The sequence below is a fragment of the Anopheles marshallii genome, chromosome 2, assembly GCF_943734725.1.
Source record: "Anopheles marshallii chromosome 2, idAnoMarsDA_429_01, whole genome shotgun sequence".
Taxonomy (NCBI): domain Eukaryota; kingdom Metazoa; phylum Arthropoda; class Insecta; order Diptera; family Culicidae; genus Anopheles; species Anopheles marshallii.
Window position 1 is genome coordinate 80,947,319 of NC_071326.1, and position 22,077 is coordinate 80,969,395.

The 22,077-nt window shown below is 46.5% G+C and overlaps 1 protein-coding gene across 1 annotated transcript; it reads right to left on the bottom strand.

Annotated features, from left to right (window-relative positions):
- Positions 1 to 5,217: 5,217 nt before the first annotated feature.
- On the bottom strand, positions 5,218 to 7,473 carry LOC128707969 (TSC22 domain family protein 1). Its single transcript, XM_053802926.1, has one exon. It carries the CDS (start codon positions 7,471 to 7,473, stop codon positions 5,218 to 5,220), a length of 2,256 nt encoding a protein of 751 aa, XP_053658901.1.
- Positions 7,474 to 22,077: the final 14,604 nt, after the last annotated feature.

Sequence of the window (22,077 nt, forward strand, 5' to 3'; positions counted from 1 at the left end):
GAAAAGCTACTTTTTGGGATTTTTACTCTAGATGTAGATGTTGGGGCGGCCGGGTGGTAAAGATGTCTTGGAGTCTTGGCTATCCGGCTACGTGGTAACATTAGGTCTAATAAGCCAGAAAATGGCAGGCTTCGACCTTAGAAGGTCCTTACGGAAAGAGAGAGAGAGATGTATGACAGAAATGATTGATTTTTTTTATCTAACATCTCTAAGTGACAAAATATAGATTGTTTTCCTAATCTAGCTTGTTGTTTAGAAAACAGAAAATCCGAGTCTCCAAGAACGCACCCTGAACATGGACTAGGAAGCTTAAGCTCACTGCACACAGACGAGCCATTAAAAATGGTACGTACGGACGATCGAAGAACACATTGGGTTGAGTGCAAAAATTGAAAAAAAAAATCTTAAACCATTTTTGAATTACGATGCCCACCAACTTGAACTTCAATCCACTTGTTTGAAGCTATGAGCCTTTGCTTGGTGGCGTTGCAACACTGTTTCGCTTGCCGGATTTGCCACTTTCGTACGGAGTTTCTCATGAAATTCGGGAAAAGTTTTAAGGTTTAAAATCCTTTTTTTATGGCCGAGTAAACTCGCCGGGAGTAAGGTTTACTGTTTGGTGAAGGAAAGGGTCTTCAGACGAGTGTGGATTGTACCTCCGTTAGGTCACTCTTAATAAGCTCTTAATAAGGTCTGGCCGTACTCTTAAATAAAAAAGGCCTTTTTTATTGCAGAGTGTTTTAAGTATTTAGTTTGAAGCAAGTTTTAATTAGATATCAGCGTGATTTAGAATAGCTGTACATTAATTGACTAACCACCCTTCCCTGGCCTTCTAGTACCTGTCCGTAGCTATTTTGGTTGGAAAGCCTTTAGAACTTTAGAAATACTTCGAGAGTAAGCGGATGGTCTACCGCATCACCGAAAGAAGCTTCCGATCGACATTAATGTAGCTAGAATAAAGTATACGACTACACTAGAATTGATAAACGCTGTACGACGAGGTACGATGTCGGTATAGTCTTAGGGTACCTCGGCATGTATTACAAAAAAAAAACAGGATTTATAATGCAATAATTGATATCCCACAGTATTCGAACTGTAAAGCCACTTGCTCATCCCAGTGGAACCGAGTCGAATTGCTTTATCAGAGTATGCTTTATCAAGGAATTTTTCAAAAGGAAAGAGTCTGGTTTAAACCAAAAAAACCACAAAGATCTTGGGTAATAGGATCAAAAGTTTTGATAAATTATTATGCAACGAAAGTCAATACGACCAACAAATTAATTAAATAATAATATTTTTTACACACCATGCAGGGGGTAGGGGGCCCCGGTAGTGTTTTGGTAACGGCTCCGGTCTGCACACGATAGGGCCGGTCCAAAATCCCGATCGGACCCAAGCCAGGTAGCAAGGATAGTCTATTCGTTTAAGTGGTAAAATTAAATCTAGTAAGCCAGAATGGACAGAAATGATCCAATAGGTTGATCCGCCAAGAAAAAGACATTCAATGCAATGCTGATTAAACATATTGGCGAATGTTAAATTTAATTTGAAACATTCATAGTAATGCGGCCTTCCCAACATACAATTTTCAGCTCTTGTTGATGTAAAATAATTAAAAAGCTATATTTCTCATCTGTACACTGTTAATTTGTTCCTGATAGCCCTCAATAGTTCTTGACGTGTAAATAATTCGAAAAAGGTACATAAGTCTTAAAGGTTTTAAGAAATAATGATGCCAATATATTTACTATTTCGAGTAAAAAAGTATAAACATTCTTAGAAAGGCTTGATATAAAGATAAAGAAACAGATAGACAGATGTAAAGCAGACAAAGCTATAAACCAAATTAAAAGCCTATGGTTCAGTACATCAAGCTATAACTTAGTTGGCAGTAAGATTCAAACCATTGTTCTGTTGGAGTTAAAGAGAAGTTGTGATAACGAAATCGTTACATTTTATATTGCCTTTTTCGAATGATTGAATTTTGAAATATTCGAAAAACAACAATTGAACTAAAAAAAAAGGAAAACTATTTCCATTTTTCAATTGATTATTGAAATGAATGTGATGTAAAACAAAAAAAATCGATTATTGTTACTGAAATCCGGCACTGGAAACTGACGTTCGAACGGGGATAGATTTTCTTTCCGGACTGATATTGCCCTCCTGCGTCCACGATTTTGCAGAAGAAACCTCTGACTTACAACAGTATGCGCCCAAATATCCCGCGAAGCCTAAGCGGAGACTAAAGTAATAATTTCTTTCGATCGCAGTACACATAAACAAAACGCAACCAAACATTAGCGAATTATTATTTCAACGTTTGTTTTCGTTTTATTTTTCTCATTTACCTTCCAGCATCGAATCGCTTTTCCGACCGTTTCCCTACACTATTGCTCTACCATTTCATATACACATGTGTATTGGCACTTGATTTACTTTGTTATGTTGCTTGTATATTCATTATTGTGTTGTGTTGTAAGGTGTAAGGTTCACATTTAACCGAGTACAGTACGCTAAATGTGGTGCTATAAATGTTGTGAGGGATTTACGCCTCACATGGCTGCTTCCCCCCCATTCTTTCCACGCTTTACATCTATCTGTGTTTAACCTGCTTTTGATAAGTATTTGATCTGCTTTGTCTTAAGATTAATCTATACGTAGTATGTAGTATGTATATATATATATAAACGCATCTCCACTACGCTACACTAAGCTCGTTCCGTCTGCTACAAGAGTTACTCGCTATCGCAATGGTTTAAATTATGACATTACACCTACAAACTAACCACTATTAAACGTTTGATTCGTTTTCATTTAGGCACTCGAAGTTCACAATTACGTTGCTATTAGATATTATTGTTGATATTACGCTTTCCTGTAGTTGTTTCCGAAACGCTACGCTACCTTGCCCCCCCCCCCAATGCCTCGTGATGGAAGAACTCGATTTAGACTGGTTGGGCACCGGCCGCCGGGGATGAGAAGGAGGGGGGGCCGCCCTGGGCGGGTTTAAGGGAAAAGTAGTAAGGCGAAATATGAAGGAATTCGAGTTGCAGTTAACAAGTTTGCTAGCAGTACATGCGGGTGTTGGTATCCGTACTAATATAAGTCGTTTATACTGTTGATATACCGGCTACAAAACAGGGTTACAACACACAACAATGCTTACTAAATCTTGTTGCTTAAATCGTTATTCGTTAAATATTTACGCACGCAAAAAAAAAACGTTACCCTACTGTACACATCATCGTGTCTACGATCTGTTGGCACCGTGTTTTTTTTTTTGTCGGGAGATAGAGCCAGAAAGAGAGATAGAGTTCGAGAGAACCAAAAACACGGGAAGTGCAGTTTAAGGGATCGTTTAAGCTCAAGTCAAAATGCACCGTTACGTATCAGTTGCGTGTAAATTCGTGTGGATTTAAATTTCAATATGTCTCACTTGCTGACTCGAGCACTTCCTTCCACACAAGGTGATGTCCAATTTGCAATCTTGACCCCTTGGTTTGTCCTCCAAAGTGATTCGCTTTCGCCTGCGGCCCGTATACGGACTACGTGACCTGCAGCCAATGCTTGATTTATCCAACGCCACTCAGTCACCGGGATAGGATCCGCTTTTTTCCAAATGTTTGTTTTCGATCAATGGTTCTGTGTGTCTTTTTATACGGTTATTTGCTTGGGTGTCTTATTCGCTACACTGTTTTGATCCAACACCACCTCCCCAGTGGGTGCGGGGGGGGGGGGGGGGGGGGGGGGCAGGACTATGTACTGCAACCCAACCAATTGAAGTCTAATTTTAGCTACCACTCAAAAGGTATAATGATGATGATGCAAGCCAGAAACATAAAACCTTTCCAACCGGCCGATCGTAATCAAGCGGTACACCGGCGAACCCTACACCCGGTGACAAACTGCACTTGCACACAGGGCAAAAGCAAAACGATTACAGGTGACTCAAAAACCGAAAAGTGAAAAACAAAACAAAAATCACACACCTCAATATCGCGGAGCAAACATATTTGCCCAGCGGCAGTGGGTGCACACAACGAGGTCGATGCGTAATAATAGGGTCTAGTTCAAGAAGTGCCTGCGCGAAGCATTATTTTAAAACGTTGCCCCTGTTATGTGAAACTCTGCGGCAGAGGGGAAAAAAAAAAACAAAACTTCGGTAGCGCGCACATTGCACCCATCAAGAACTGCGCCGCCTTCTCTCCTTCTGACTCCCCCGTGCTAGAAGTCGCTTGTTTGTTCGGTAGACCGTTCGGGAAATTCCCAACCGGGTCCCTTAACATTCTAAATACACTTGGTGCCAAACAACAGAACAACGAAGGTGCGAAAAGATGCGGCCCTATCTTATATACCTTTTTGGCTAGCGTTTGCGAAGCCGGTAAGGATGTGTGTCCTGTGTGTTGTAAAATGCAAATCATCAGCATTTTTTGTTGCATTTTTGCTCTCGCCATTTCAGTCCCGTCGAAAGGTTTCCCACACCTGTGTACCTGTGGGCTGGCTCCTATGATAGAATCTTCCGACCGACCGTGTTTGGGAGTTCTACCTGTCCGAAGGGTCTAGGTGTTAGGTGTTATGGGATGAAGCGGCTATACAGCGGCTCTACTCTTCACAATCTTCAATTGACCCATTAGCCATCTCTCTTGATTGAAGACATCTTCTAGGCTCTTGGTTTTGCTAGTAACAAGCTAATGGCACCCAAAATTATGGCACCTGCGAGAATTGAAGCTGTGTGTGTGTGTGTGTGTGTGTGTTTAATGGTGGGGAAATCCCGCGCTTTCCGCTCGCTACCTCTTGTAGCTGGAGAGATCGAAACAGTAGACAAATGTTAACACACCGGGATGATAAGGTGCGTTAGGGGTTCGGTGTTAATCCCAACGACACCTGCAACAAACCATACAAGGAAATCAGAAAAAAAAACACGAGACCTGCTCGTGTTCTGGTACATGCTTTTACAGCAAAACCAATCCTCCCTCTCTCTCTCTCTCGCTCTTTCTATCTCTCTTCCTAACAATGTTCTTCTTCGCGGATTTAAGGAATTCATCCCTCCTGTGTGTCGGTATCGTATAGTAAAATATCACATTTCAGTTAAATAAAACAAATATGATTAAATGGCTTACAAAAAAAAACGACTGCCTACTGCAATTCTAGCTTCCTTTCCCCTCCCGCTGAATATCCCTATGACATCTAGCACGCTGCTGCAGATTGAAATCATCCTACCACGAGCGGTGATCGCACCGTGCCAACTAGTGATCCGGAAGGTGGAGTCGCAATCACCTCACCGTGATGGTGATGGTGGTGATCATCGACCTGCTGCTCCTGCTGCAACCACTTCTCCACGTACTTGCGGCTGATGTTGTACTTGGTGGCGACCGCACGGTAGTCACCGCGGCACGCCACATCATGGTAGAAGCTATCGATCGCCTGCTGCTTCAGCTTTTCCGACTGGCTACCGTGGCTGGAACCATGGCTGGAACTGCCGCTACTATGGCTGGTGTTGTCCTCCTCCGGACCGCTGCACACGGACGAGATCGAGGTGGAACTATCGTACCCGGACACGGGCGACGCCTGCGGTGAGCTCCAACCGCGTCCCGTTGGTACGGCAGTACCGATCGGTGCCCCAACACCGCGGCCGCCCGTTTGCGAGGACTGTGCGGCAAGCAGATACGCCGGTGGAGCAAGCTCGTACGCGTGCTGTTCGTAATAGGCGGGTGAGCTAGCGCTCCAGATGATGGGATACTGCGGCTGATGGTGAGGAAGCGATCGGGCAGGTGACATCGCCCGATCAACAATAGCCGGAGATTCACGCGTCGAATCCTTATCGTCATCGGCCAACGCAGAATCGGGTCGCTGTTGCTTTGGGCAGGTGATCTTATCTTCCGGCACGTCCTCCTCATCCAGCAGGTACGGTTTGAACAGTTTCACCGATTTCGCCGGACGGCTTGTGTCGGGCGTTACGACCGGACCACTCATTGCCGACGCGGATCGTTTACGTTCCGACAGTGCGGTGTTGCCGGCCCGACGACAGGAAAGATCCCACGCCTGTTCCATCACACCGGGACGTTCGTCATCGACTTCCTCCACACTGATCTCCTCGTCTTCACACTCGAACTGTTCCTCCTTTACCGTACGATCGTACCTGATCGAGCCGGACCGATGGTCGTGTGGTGATGGCGGGCAGGGCGGTGGAACGGGTGAGCCGGTCGGGATGGATCCGGGCCGGGAGAGATCGATCGGATGATCGTATCGGTGGGCGGTAGCGGCGGCTGCCGTGACGGCGGCTGCTGCAGCAGCCTGTGCCGCTGCCGCGACCGCACGTATATGGCCGTAGTAGTGAGTATCGTTCGCACCACCGGTCGACGATGGTGGCGTAGCGGTGGCCAGCAACGGTACGGGCGAAAAGATGACAGACTGTTGCTGCTGCTGCTGCTGTTGGTGGTGGTTCAGCGTATCGCCACCAGATGTCGCTGGGTCACCGTATTGGTGCAACTGATGGGATGATGATGGGGACCGCATCAGCGCGTTGGGTGACGCAGAGCAGAGCGATGAGGCAGTGTGTGCACCGGAGGAGGTGGAGGACGTTACCGACAGGGGCGAACAGGAGGCAACAGGTATCGCGGCCGATGGGCCAGCACCGGTGTGGGTTAGCACGGGTGACAGCAGACCGACGGTGGTGGCGCTTGCGCTATTCCGCGCGACACGTTGTCTGACCGCGTCCATGCCAACTTGCTGCTGCGGCTGGGACGGCTGTACCGTCGGGACCGCGATCGGATGAAACGCGAGCGGATGTACGGGCGGCTGCTGCATATGGTGCTGGTGCTGATGGTGGTGGTAGTGTGCGGCTGCTGCAGCTGCTGCTGCTGCGGCCGCTGCCGCCGCTACCGATGGCGCTTGCATCAGCCCGTGATGGTGGTGCATCGGCTGATAATGCAGGTGATGATGCGACGGATGCACATAATGCGCCGGATGATGATGGTGGTGATTTAGAAGATTTATTTTCATCGATGCACCGCCGCCGGCCGTGTTGCCGGCGTTGTTGCTACCGCTGTGGGACGTCACACCCGATGCGGTTCCGGAACCGCCGGCACTGCTACTGCTGTTGGGGTGCGTGTTGGTGCTGGCGCTATTGCCACCACCGTTTGCCACGACCGAGCGCAGGTTATTTTCCACCTGCAGCCACTTCTGTATCTGCCGCCGGTGGATGCCATACTTGCGGGCGGTTGCCCGCTGGTTTCCCTTGCAGTCACCGTCGTTCCGGTACGAGTCGAGCACCTGTAGCTTGAACTGGGGCGTAAAGATGCGCCGCGAACCCATCTTGGCGGCGTTGTGTGCTGTGGCGGACGAGGGTGATGATGAACCGGCACCCGCACGTCCCGTGGACGACTCACTTTTGACAATCATGCCCGCAACCGTAAGCGAACCGTGTGCCATACTGTGTTGCTTCTGGTGTCCGTAATTTCCGCACATTCAACGAATAGAGGGACCACCGGGGTATTCTTTTGTTTCTATCGTTTGTAGCTTCTGTTTCTTAAGGCACGAGGTGTTTTGAGAAGAATCGTCTTCCTCCCCTGGTCTTTTTTTTTTTTGCAGAATAACACCGAAAAACTCACATCGGAACTGTTGGAGGCACTCACGGTGTTTGTGTTGGTACACACAACGGGATATGCTTGTTACTTGTGGCACATTACGGAGGGGCACCAAACCATTGCAAGGGTTTAGAAATTATTCCTAACTGTCACCGCACAAAACTGTCAACATCAAAAAAACTATTCACCGACTGCTTGTTTTTATGGAGACGCCCGGTGCGCGGTTTCCCGTCGGGTGTAGCACACCGCGCTCTGTGTGTGCGTTACGATTGCACTGCACCGCACTGTATCGCAATGAGCGGACGCCCGAAAAAAAAAACCACTTCTTCAAATCAATCCACTTCGGGCAGCAAACTTTATCGTGGGCACACGCTTGGGTAATTAGAAGATATAACGAACGTGCAAATTATCGCCCGTCTATTTCGCTTTGTATAACGCACCGTAACGCCGCGCACATTCGAACGGGAGACGCGGGTTGACACACTTGTGTCACGAAACGGGCGAATGTCAACCTGGAGCAAATAATCGGAAGGCACACCGGAAGAACACACAAAACAAAAAGCACCGAAAACAACTGCACTGCGGCACGGATTGTTGGCACGACACAGTAACGCAACAAACAATTCGCCAAGAACGCTGTGGTGCGGCTGGCTGCCCAAGTGACAACACCTGAATCGTTGCGAGCGTGTACTGCCCGCTTGGCTGGCTGGCTGACTGACTGTGACTTGGGTCGCTCGACACTGGGCCTGGCGAGCTCCGGGGCGAGTAAACGTGCGTGCGCCCTGCTGCAGTTTCTGTGAAGAATTAAAGAAAAACACATCTCTTTCTCCGAACCCGAACCCGACGGCTTCGTCGATCGTCGGTGTATGGGTGTGTGTATATTTGCGATAACACCTACACACGCACCGCACCGCATCGGGATAGGTTGGGTGTGTGTGTGTGTGCGGTTGATTCATGCTTCATCACATGATCGTACCCCCGGAGAGGAAGTGTGAGCAGGAGAGCATGAGACCCGCTCCGCCGAGACAAGTGCCAGAGAACCTGCCTACTGTGATGTGTGTGTGCTGGAGGGAGAGAGAGAGAAAGCGCGCGCGCGCGAGCGAGAGAGTGAGATAGTGTAAACCCGTTTCGTTCGTGTGTCGGACAGGTGCGGTGTGCGGTGTGTGGTGTGTGGTGTAGTCCATTCGTTGGAATGTCGTTCGCTGTTTTGTGGAAGCAAACAGGGTGGTGGTGGAAAGCGAGAGGGAGAACAGGGGGCGGAAAAACGCGCACCAAACGAGACAGTCAGCCGTCAGCCGAAGCTGGGGTGATTTTTTTTGTCCGTGTGTATGTTCGCTCGCACGGCTACACATTCATAACCGCCTACTGGTCTGCCCGGAGCATCCGTTCTTTTTCATTCGCTCTCTACAGTTCTCTTTCTCCCTCGCGCGCACATGCACAACGGGTGGTTTTTGCCGATCTGCCGAGAATGCCACTCGGTCTGAACGGACTAGCGAGATCGAAATGTTCCTCTACCGCGGCCTCACTCTCCTCCGCCACTTTTACCCTTCCTTTCCCACACACGCACACACACACGCAAACAACGGACGCGAGTCACAACTCGTTTTCTAAACCGTGCGTGTGTATGTGCGCGCGCCCTGTTGCCGTCATCTCCAACACTGCCGCCACTTTTGCTGGGGCGGCTTAGACCACCTTCACCTTTCACCCTGCGTACGCCGCCCGTCCCTTCCCCCCTTCCCTGGCGTGGTTTCCGCATGCGTGACAGCTCATCTCGGTTTCGGTCGGGGCCGGTTCGGAGCAGATTCCAAACCCCGCGGATATGATTTATCGACGCAATCCCCCAAATGGTTGCGGGATGATCAACTCTTGGCTTTTTTTGCTGTTGTTGCTAAAGGTGTGTGAGAGAGTGAGAAGGGAAGAACAGTGTCTCCCTAAAAATAATTTCAATTGGACACATTCTCACCGCCTGGCCCACCGTTTCACGATCGAGTTTTTTTTTCGAACAGCCTGTGCCAAAAATGTTAAAATAACCGCGACCGCGATGTTCTCGCTTCAAAGGAGACATTTTCTCTTTCACTCTAACGTTTGCCATCGCGCGTTTATCTCGCTCCATCCCGTTTTACCTCTCGTTCACTCGACGATCGCTCGATGACGGTCGGGTTCTACGAAAAAGCATACAGAGACATCAGTTCGCGCTACTGATGTGTGGCGATGTGTGCGTATGCGAGAAGCAGACGTGGCAACGCAGCGTTCAACATCGCAAAGCGCGATAATGTCGCAGCACGACACTCGGTCTCGCTTGTGCATGCCTCAGACTAGCTGCAACGCACACTACCGCACACCGTACCGCACACACGCCTAACGCAATGGTTCGACGATTGTGACGGCATCTCTCGTTCTATTGCTTTCGCACACACCGGGGCGAAACCACCCATACCCACATGCGCACACCAACGATCGAAAAGGGGGCGCGGAAGCAACGCGCAACAGCTTCGCCTGTGTGTGGCGAGCGGCGCAAGGCCTGCCTAGACCGCACCAGACAAATTGTCGCCACGGCGGCTCGGTTCGGCTGTGTGCTCGGGCGTCCGTCCATGGCAAGCACCAGACAAAGCGTCGCGCGGCTGGAAGCAAACCAAACATCGGTCCCGCCGGATGGATGCGTTCTTCGTTTCTCTTTTCCCCTCTGTTTTGCTTGCGTGACGTTCCGTCGCGCGCGTTTGGTGGTGTGGATGGGTACCGAGAGGTCACTACCGGAACGCAGTCAAAATGTCATTAACAACACTACACAGGGGTAAGAGGCAGGGAGCGGGGGGTACAGAAGGGGTACGCCTTACAGGCATTAATAATACGAACATTGACAAGTGCAATGAATATGAGCTGCAAGTGTTGCGAATCGGGAAATTGAAGTATTTAGTGATGTATCGAGCAGGATCTCGGCTGATCTCTTTTCATTAGATCTTCTATTGCTTACATTTGATTGATTTCAAGACGTTCAGACATTCAAAGATCTTGATAAGATCAAAAGATCGTTCAGCTTCTGTTTGGCATCATTTGAGCTAAATGAATGTAATCTTAATGTACTATATTCCAATTGATGAGCTGTCACGAACTTCTGAATGACATTTGTAATAAAGAGGACTTTGAGCTACTAGCTATATCTATCAGCTAGTAATTGAATTTGTTGAAATGAATGATTGAAATAGGTTTTCCGTGCAGAGTGATTCGAAGCATCACTGAACTCTGAAAAGATTCATACGTATATAAAGATTCTCCGAAGTTGAATGTCTGAAGGCTTTTCGATCTCTGGAGACTTATTCATCTCGAAAGGTTCAAGAAGCTTCGCAGATTCTTGAAATACGTTTTTTTCAGTTTCTTTTGCTTATAAAGTGCTGTCAGCCATGGAATTCAGATACAGATTTAGATATTAAGTTGAAATCTTATTTGGCCACTATTCTAATTTGTATAATCTGGATCAAATGCTCTCAATATTACTCAACATTATATTGGAGTGTTGAAGAAATTCAAGGAGTGGAATAACACCCAGGCCTATATGGATCCAGGATCGTAGAATTAAATAAGAAGAAAACATCAATATGCTAGAATTCCTAAGAAGCGTTGCGACAAAGTAAGTTTGACCTTGTATTAAGCTGGAACTCAATGGTTTTTTTGCTAGAAATCTGGTCGGAAAGTGATAACTGGTCGGAATTCTACGCACAGTAACCTACATAACTCACATTACGTAAGTCGCAAAGACATAACTGAGCTATTCCGAGGTGCACTTAGACCAAATGGGGCGCGAAGTTATGACATTTCGGTTCTGAGGTCAACGGTGCCGACCAATAAACGTGTGTATCATGCGGAAACGTGCCGTTCTACCTGTGGTCCCTCATGGCCATACGATTGGCGGACCCAGCCGGGGTGGTCTCGGGTGTCCTGCGAACCCGGAGCGACCAGGTTGCATAACCTTACAAAACTGCCACCAAGTGAAAGGTCCTTGAAGCGATAGAGCCGGTGAGCGGCTAAAAAGAACACCACAAACGCACCATCCTCCCGCAAAATCTAGATCATAACTCAACGCACCGGTGTTGCGGTCACCTTCGGGTGGCCGACACTTACGCACCTGCACCTCCCTCCCCAAGATGAACTCCCCCACTCCTCCCCCCGGCAATTGCGCAACATGCGAAAGCGGGCACCGGCTTGAAACCGCGTGCGGGTTTTTCTTGTCCTTTTGTCCTTCACCGCCGGGTGTCGGGTGTGACCTCGCCGTGGTTTTTTGTGTGCCAAGTCGCGAAAGGCGCCTGGCCGGTAGGACCTTTCCTTGACTTTCCTTGCTGTGGTGGTTGGTGGTTCGGAAGAAGGAAAAAAAACACACATCACACACGGGCGTGTCCTTCGTTTTGGGGGTTCCTTTCACTGACCTACTGAAGGGCGATTTGTGGAGCGTGAGAAAGCTGCCGGTTCGGGAGCAAGATTTTCGAATTCTTCGAGATTTTCGAAGTGTAATAATTACGGAATTGGACGCCCGTTACCGATAAGACGATTGCAATCATACTAATTTTGTTGCGTATTTAAAAGTCGATAAAACTGTGTCACTGAATGAAGCGAGCAAAGGGAAACTTGGGTCAGTTGCTAAGTGCGTTCGGGAGAGTCCTTCGGATATCTTTGGGGATTTTGGATATCTTACTTCTGCCTACTTAGCACATATTGGCTAAATAAGGTGGTAGGTATTAGAAATAGTGAAAAAAACACCAACACATCGAGACCAGAGCCCGGACGATCGAGAAAGTCAAAAGTCATCGCGAAATCCATGTACGCATTAGGATGGACTCTTTATGACGGCTTAGAGACACGTGGTCTGCAGCATTTCGCTACACTGCTGGTGTTAAAGATTGCTCCTCATACACCTCGTGGTAGCATAAAATTGCGCGTCACCTCTCGCTAACACACACCAGCGGACAGCCAAGAACAAGTTGAAGCGGTGCGAAGAACGTGCAGCACGCGGAAAATAGCGCCAAAGACAAACGGAGTTCGCTAACATCGGTACAGTGCGTGACACGTTGGACGCACCACCCCGATGTTCGATGGTTGAAAAAGAAATGAATATATCGCAAACAGTGCTGGATGAATCTGATTCAGATTCACGAATTTTAATGCATCTTCAAACTGAATTAATGAATCTGAATCATTATTCCAAAGATTCCTGAGTCCTCAAGGTTTGTAGATTAATGAATCCAATATATGATTTTGGGTTTTTTTTCTTTTTAATTTTGAAATAAGATTTTTTATACAGACAAAATAAGCTGCAAAACTATCATTAAACAAAATATTTGAAAAATATTTAATTTTAGTTTTTTTTTTTTTGGAAATATAAATTGTGGTTTATTGAAATCAACATATTTTAATTATATTGTAAACAGTTATATTTAGAGCATGTACTGTTTTAATAAATATAGTTTCCAAAAATATGAATTGAGAAACTTAAAGTTTCAGATTTAGGGATTTAGATTTAGGAATCATGAAAGTCTTGAGAGTTGACTTCTCACTTGAATGAAACGTCACAAAAGATTCATATGAATGACTCTTCTCAAAAAATTTATTAAGCACAACACAACAGCGGAGGAAAAAAAACAGCTCCCAAGACGAATTCTAATGATCGTCATTTAAAGTTGTGAAAATGATTTTTTTACATCTTTTCGGATATATTCTGTGTATAATTAGCACCTCACATAACACTTGGAAAGGAACGTTATTGCATAATTGCAATAAACCCCCCCCCCCCCCCCCCCCCCCTTCATTTCTCACCCGCCCGTACGCCGTCTGGGGTGGTGATCGTTCCTGGTTGCTACAGCCAAACGCCAAGAATGATGATTATTCAAGCCTCGATCCACGCCCGATCGGAGTAGGCATACAAAAAAAACACCCTCCCCCCGAACATAGGCGACTTTGACGCGCAGCGAAAAACGTGATTCTGAGCATTCTCATCGTTCTTCCCGGAGTGGCGAAGCGATGGAGAGAAAAACAGCGAACGAAGCAACAACATCTTCAACGCTAACCACTGCGTATGCCCAGCAAGCGCCCCAAGCTGGGAAGAAGGGTTACTTGGTTGCTTTTTGGGTTTTTTTTTTACACACCCCGTTTATGAGCTCTCGCTCTCGGGGTTTTTTTTTGTTTGTCTCTTTTCGGCCGTCGTGCTACTTCTTTTTTTTGTATTCTCACTACTTACGGCGAACGGCGGCGTCTGCCTGGCTGCTACAGCATTTGCGCTGTTGACTCAACGCAATGACGCCAGCGGGTGTGTGGGTGCGGCCCCCCCCAGGAAGATGTGTGGGAGGGGTGTGTGTGCGTGCGTGTGTGTATCGGGACGGCAACACCAACGCTAGCGCGATGATGCTAATGCAGAGGGCAGAAAGGCAGGCGAAAAACTCCATGCTGTCTGCCGCTGACGATGCATAATCGCGGATCGCGGTAAATCCACCCGTGCACAATGTTGGGCGCGGAATGCATGCACTGGGCGCAATGGGTCGGTGGTCGAATGGGCGAGGCGGACGGGGGGGTGTCGGGTGCCATAATGTTGCAGGGCGTTCGCGAGTGGGAGTCATTTCCGGTGAACGTGCGTTCTAAATCGTTAACGTTACTGGGACGGATGATGGTGATGATGGTGAGGTTGTTCAATATCGACATTAGAATGTTATTGCCATGCCCATGGGTGCATTGGAGAGCAAATGGGGGGGAATTTCTGATAAATACTGTCTTACTTATAAAATATTTAAAACCCCTTTTTCGGTGGACTATTTACGAACGATGGTTGTGTCAGGCTAATTATCGTTGCCGCATCCGATAGCTGCACCGTACGTGGTCTGTTTTAAATTGTATTACATTTCAATACATTTAAACTTAGAAATTGGAACATTGCCCTCGAAGGGTTAAGCCAATATTTATGTTTTATAAGTAACACTAAATCAATCAATAAGTTAATTTAATTTGTTTTGTACAATTGGACCCAAGGACGCTTTTATATCCATTGAGCTAGAAATGGTTAGCAAAAAATTATATTAATATTTTTTCTGAAATATAGTATAAATCATAAGACGTATTTTGTACCATTTTTTGTTGAAAAGATGCTTATAACATTTTTAATTTTAATTTATACTTCTGATTTGTAAATATTTGGAGCCTTGATTCAACCTTTCTAGTGACAAGAATGACATAAGGAGCTCTCTTATGGATGTGTTTATGCGGTGTCATTTTCATCACATGATCAACATCATCACAACCGTACAAGACGCCGACCAAGAGGGATAAAAAAAAAACATATAACTTTAGCAGCGTATTTTCAACTGCGCCACGCTTTATCGGAGTGAACCAACTGTGGCGACAATTTGTCTGGTACTGTCTAGGCGAGGGCTTCACAACCGGACACATGGTAAGCTGGGTGCTTTTGCTTTTTTTATCCGCGCTAAGTAGCTACGGGAGTATTCAATGCAGCGAAATAATGATGCAATCGGGTCCATTACTTGGTATGAGGTTAAATTAATAAAGCAAATAGTAATAAACATTAAACCAATCGATCAATATATGACGCTGTGTCTCACCGCTTTATGTCTGGTTAACTTTTTTAAATGGTTAATATGTTAAAGAAAGTCTCGAGTTCAGTTGGGCTCACCTCAAGGTCTTGAAACAGTACATCAATGGTCTTGAAAGGTATCTCATCTGGAAGCTGGTCTTCCAGGGTCTTCATCCTGAAGAAGAACTGAGCTTCCTGGTATGAAGAACGGTGCAATAATCTTTCTTGTTAAAGAGCTTCATATTTAGGTTATTATTCAGGACCACCCAAGTCTACAACAGATCTGTCATCTTGCTATCGACCACTACTAAATGTACTTCACTATCTTTGATTACCCGACGCCACTCGCTTAATCACGCTCAACCTTGGACCAACCATAAGAATGTGCTAGAATCAGCAAAAAAAAGATCAATTCTGTGGTTATTTTCCGTTCAATCGTCCGGGCTCGTTTATCGATTTTAACACAACAGCACAAAACTACATCAAAGATCCCCTACGTAAGGACTTTCAACAAATGCTTCAAACTACCATACGTACGCTCACTTCCCGCGCCTGCTGTGGGAGAATACCGACTGTGATGATGTGCGCTTTAAGTGCTTGCTGGCGCCTCGGTACAAGCTGCATGTGCGAGGCGTATGTTGACTCATCATAATGACCATTACTGGTAATTTGCTTTGCTGAAGGTGCAATCTGAACAAAACAAAAAAAACTAGACACACAGAGACTACGAGCAATCCTATCAACTCGTTAAGGTCTCGGAGGGAAGCGAAGAAAAGAACGATTCAGGGGGTTTTACTCATGCCGACCTTGATCGATTGTCACGATCGCGAACGGAGGGAGACTAATTATATGCTTCCTGTGACAATCTTTGTAATGATGTGACTGCTTTTGTAATGGAAAGCTAACGCTTCCGTTCGTGTTCGAAGCTCCGTTATGAATCTTTTTTTACTGAATCATACATTGTGTTTGGCATGCTCGATTTGTTCAGTTGCGATCGCGATCTGTTGACTGTGGAGAATTATCGGAGTGCAAGAATTGTGGAGGATGAAACAAGTTATAAGAATTGACAGTATACTGTCAATATACAGCCACCTAAGATATTAACTTCAACATCCTACATTTGTCTACCTTGTTGAGAATAGCATCGACGTTCAATGTACTCTGAATGTAACTCATCACCGATAATGGCTTTACATCTCCGTCTTGATAAGTCTTCAAAATAGTGAAGTATAGACTCCATACACTATAGTATAGAAGTTATGGTAAAGTTTGGATAAAACTCCAGCACAGCATCCATTAAGGAATAGTTACTAAAGACACTTTACTTAGCGCCCGGTCTATCTAGCGCTGTAAGCGCTTGGAAGTCTTAGACTACTTCAAGAGTCATCTTGCCATCCAAATTACTTCCAACTATTCTGATGTATGTTTGCAAAGTGATATCGCTTTTTATTATTACGTCTGTTTTGGCTGCTTATTAGGGAGATCATTATAGTGACTCCTCTAGTAGCCTCAGCACATAAGAAGTTTTATCTGATTGTCTTCTCCTCAATGAAATTGAAGAACTTTTCGTTAAATACGGATCAAGTCCGTGACTCCTGATAAGATTCCAATTGTACCTACAGATTATTCTATCCCATGGAACATCGGCAAGGTATACATCAAAGACTCTCTGGACCAAAATCTCAACTATCCAAGATATCAATGAATTCAGGTCAAGTCAAGTCTGGAATACTTTCTACGCGTCACTCAATGTTCCTATACCTGTTACGAGCGAGCGGACCGATTGAAATTTGATCTCACTCTGGTGTGTTCCCAAACATGACGTCTTAGTATATTGATATCTTTCTACACATAATATTTTAACTGAGAGATCTGAAGATCTTCATGCAGAAATCAATGCTTTGCTGCAAACAAAAAACTGCTCTGTAATTCCAAAAGTTGTGTAGACTTAGAGTTGAAGTTCAGGGACAAGCATTTATAGTCAGTTTGTCAGTTTCGGTTACAAAAAGCAGTTAAGAATTGGGCTTAAAGAAACTTTCGATATAAAAACTAGTATGCTCGGACTTTATGTTATACTTCCAACATTAACTGGTGTACAAGTACGCAGGTTAAAGCCTTCGGGAGCAAACTAAGGACATATTTAAATGAAGGGACATTCAGATAGATCCCTCACGGATAGGTAGTTTAGATGCTATAAGCCGAAAAACCCAACCAACCCAAATCTCACAAACCGTTTCATCTCCCAGCAATGCGGCGACGGCAGAACTTGTTCCATGCTTACGATCGCTAAATCTCGCTACGTGGCGCTATCGAACGTTTCAGCCCCCTGTTCGCGCTGTAGCGCCCTGTGCCGCGGGATGGAATGAAAAATCACCCGCCACATCATTCATCCACCCGCTGCGGCCGCCTGTATGCGAGTGGAACGATCATCATCGTTACGTTCGTTCGTTCCATCGTGCGTTGGCATAAAATTCTGTCCGCTAATCCTACCCAAACCCTCCCGCCCCAAAACACCCTTCCGCCTTTACCCACCCACCCAAAGCTGCCACGAAAATCCGGGCGCCATGGTGAGCCGTTCTCGGTTCTGCGGTTTGATTGGACCCTCTCGCTCGCGATCATGGCCGGCGGAGGCTGCGTGTGTGCCGCTGGCGTGGTGGTGTTTGACGGTGCACGCGTTCGTACGCACACACACCGATCGACTGACGGTTTGGCCCTGGATCGCAGATGCGCCGCTTTGGCTGCCGACGCCGATCAAGCTCGAAGCGCCTCCGGTTTAGCTTGTTCTCGAGCTGCAAGTCGACGGCGGGGGGGGGGGGGGGTTGCCAGTGGGCGCGGGAGACCCGTGGAGCACTTCACCAAACCCCCCCCCCCCCCTCCCCTCTATCTTTCCCCTCGTATCACCTGTCCCGTTCTCATCCCATCCCGTTCACGCTCGCCCAACCGATCGCTTTCATCTCGTGAAGCTGCCAATTCCAACCAGTTGTCGCGTCATGTCTTACGTTCCCTGTGTTCGAATCCACCCCCTTTCGCCCTCGTTTCGCCTGGGCGACGGTGGCGCGCACCTATTTGGTCATGGTGATCAAGAAGGCGTCGCGTTTTCTTCACCGTTGCTGCATCTTTCGTGCCCTCTTCTTCGCATGTGGTCAAGCGATGGGCCGCGTTCCACCATAACCACCCCCCCCTCCCCCCACCCCAGTTCGACCCCCCTGTTTATGTCACCTCCACGTTCGAAAAGGAGCCAGGATGACTGGGCGCGATCGTCGTGGCAAGAGATCGGCGATGGTTAACGGGGTGGCGGTTGGAGGGGGGGTTGGGGTGGCGGTAAGTGAAGAAAATCTTGTTTGCGTTTGCGTGGCCATCCGCCTTCATTTCCTTTCAGACGCCTCGGCCCCATTACCATCGTCCGCGCGGGGTCCGTCTCTCTCTCTCTCTCTTTCTCTCTCTCTCTTTCTCTCACTGGGTCCCGCCGCCCGGGCGACTTTCCAGCGCATTAATGATTTTCCAAACATAGTTTACATCTTTCGATACAGGTTTCTTATTTTCTCGGTTTGCTAAGGCTGTGGCCAGCCTGTACGGACGCTCCTTCGCTTGCCCACTTTTGGGCGCATCCTCCTTCTCCTCCGCGTAGAAGGTATTTTACCTTTACGGTTTCGATGCTCTTTTACCCCTTGTTGGCGTTCTCGGTTTGGTGGCTGCATGATTATTTGCTCGTCGTTTTTTTTTCGTTTCGTTGTTTCGTTCCTTCCTTTTCGGTGTGTCTTCCTCGCTTTGCGTTACTTGTTATTGTTGCTCTTCGTGCTTTTTTTTTTGGTGTTCCCGTGTTTCCTTCGATTGTTCGCTATCGAGTTTTGTTTTCTTCCTTGCCTTTTTTTTCCTCTCCCTGTTGCCTATTGCTCCGGGTGAAGGAATAAGGAGCGAAAAAAAACAACAACAGGAGAATCGAACTGCTTTTGTTATCTTTCGGCCGCATATATTCTGTCTTCGCATTCTTTCGAACTCCTTTCGGGATGGGATTTTATATTGCTCTGGCGTTCTGCTAAGATTTCTTCTTCTATTTTTCTTCCTTTTTCTATAGCGCGTGTTTGTGGATACCTTTTACAAAAACTCGCTTTAAGTCACCCTGTTTTGTTCCCCCTTTTCGCTTAATCTCTTTTTCCTTCACAAACAGTTCTTCCTGTAGTTTTTTTTTTAATTCTGTTGTAGAAATAAAAAAAAATAACAGGGAATGCATGCAGGTTCCGTTTCTTCGCATGGTGATCCTGGTTGCAAACCGCCGAAAAACCTGCCACGCGGTGCAAATGGAACGATCGCGCGGATGCACCGCACAACTAACAAATCCGGGTAGGATCGAGCGAACGCGAAAAAGAGAGAGAGAGAGAAAGAGATGGACATACATGAAAGAGAAACACACGCACACACGAAAGAAGAGGTATGCGGGTCTACTCACTATATCGGGACAGATCATCCTGCGTGCAGGGGAGCAAGCGCGGTGCATGAAGAAGTGGGGCACTAAAAGCACTAAAAGAAACATGAAAAGAATAATGGGTTTTATAAATTTTCAATTTTTACATCCGTGCTTGTTTTTTTTGTCTTCTTCCTTCAGAATGAAAGATCGTCCGCATACACCTTCTTGGACAAGAGTCGTTTATTTAAGCGAGAAGAGAAAAAAAGCGGCGCGCTGAACCGGATGAACCAAATCGATCGTGTGATGCGTGTGCGTGAGCAGGGGCCCAAACCGCGCGCGCGTGAGCGAGAATGGAGAGCAACGCAAACGCACCCGTCACACGATCGCTAGAGCGAGATAGGAACAGGCGGCGCCAAACCAGCTATTCGATCAACTGCAAATACAAACACACACACACACACACTCACGTAAACGATTCCATGGAGCGTCACGCGTATGATCGAATCGAGATCGAAGCGCCGGACAGCGCGCCGAATGTGTGTGTGTGCGTGATCGTCGACACGGGTGTGTGACAGGAAGTTTCCATTGCACAAATTATGAAGCGTTCCGTTCGCGTCCGCCACCGTGCTGTGTTTCCCCCTTTCACGGGTTGTAACGTGGCGGCGCCTAAAGCGGCCGAACCCGGGGTGTGATTTAAGCGTAAAGAAGGGATTTTTTATTTTCATTTTATATCGTGGTTTAATGCGGGTGTGTGTGTGTGTGTGCTTCATCCTGTGCTTCTTCCACTTCTGCCACTGTTGTGCGTTGCGAGTGGATGATCTCTCGCTCACTTAATCGTGCACCAGTCCTGCAGACTTCTCAGCGCCTGCTTGTGTGTTTTTTTGTTCTTTCTCTTGTTGTGTTGTGTGTGTTGTTTTCGTTCATTGCAATAATAACAACACGATCAACCGCATCACAGCAGCAGCAACACACACAGGATGGTTAATTAAAGCCCTCCGCGAGCGTGCACTCCCTCTCTCTCTCTCTCTCTCTCTCTCTCTCTCTCTCGCTCTCACACACTCACTGACGTTCGTGTGCGCCGTACCTCGTTTCGCTGTGGGGCGCTCTCTCGCTTTTGCCGGTGCGGTTCGCTCGCTCCGTCTCGCTTGCACCACGACCAGTCGCCGATCAGTCTCGTGTGCGAGGGCAAACTAGGCGCCACCAGGCGCGATAAACTCACCACACGGTTTTTGGATGCTGCGCACCCCGAACGTGGTGTGTGTGTGTGTGTGTGTGGAGATTGGATTCGAATTGGTTGTGTGTTTGTTTTCTTCTTCTTGTTATGCTTTGCTTTGCTTTTCACAGCAGTGTTCCACAGCAAAGCATTAACTGCGTTCTTTTTGGACGTGGATGTTGCTCCCAGTGGGGAAATAGGAATACAAAAAAGAGCACTCCCCCCTTTGCGTTTGTTTTAAGTTTCTTGGGAGGCAAAGGGAAGCTATTGTATCGGTGGCGGAAGGTAGAAGGTTGGACTTGAACTTATTACTTGATTTATTGAAGGTTGGTGTATTTGTTTTCACATTTTATGAGAGAAAATTAATTTTTATGTCGTTTTTAAAATAGTTACCGAAGAAAAGTGAAGGTATAGCGCAAATATGGACAATTCTTTCATTCTGGAAGCTTGTATTACTACTAGGGAATGATCAACCTGCTCCATTGAAAGGTATTAACAGTTGATATACAGTCAGCAGAGTGGCCCAGTGGTAGTGGCGTCGGTTTTTCCACGACAGGACCGGTCCAAAATCCCGACCGGACCAATCCTTCGTATGCAGGACTGACTTTACTGCTATGGGTAAATAAGGTCATAAGGAGCCAGAAATGGTAGGCCTAGACCTCTTGATGTCAGTATGTTCGAGATCCTCAGGAATATATGCATTTTAAGGTGATATACAGACAATATAACGAAGTTCTAGTCCAAAGACTGCATTTATCACCATACGAATAGACAAATTCTCAATGTTCCAGCGTGTTTTTCTCAAATGGGACTTATTTTTTCTTTTTAAGTCTAAGAAGTTCTTAAAGTCCTGTGAACCGGGTGAGCCTACGTTTTGATAAGAAATTCTCCACTCACACTTTGCTTTCAGAATTAATTTCTCTTTGCATTCTAGAAACGTCTTGAAACGTCCGCCATTTTGAAAATTTGAACATCCGGAGCCACAATGACTAGTTCGACGTGTCTCCTTTGAAAATATTGTCAAACTTTTTATATTGAATGATTTTTTTTTCTGGTTCTGAAAAATGTCGCTTACAGTAAAACATTTAAAACAATGTATTTAATTGTTTAAACTCTTGTTTTGGTCATTTAAAAGATTAAGTTTCACTCCGTTTAACCTACCCAGACAACCAGAACCGTTGAAATTTTGTTCATAACTATCCCGATCGCAAGAAAACCATATCTTTCGAAAGATCGTTGCAATGCTGCACCTTTTTAAATTGATACGTATCAAAGCGTTCCCGAAAAAGGAACTGGAGGAAAA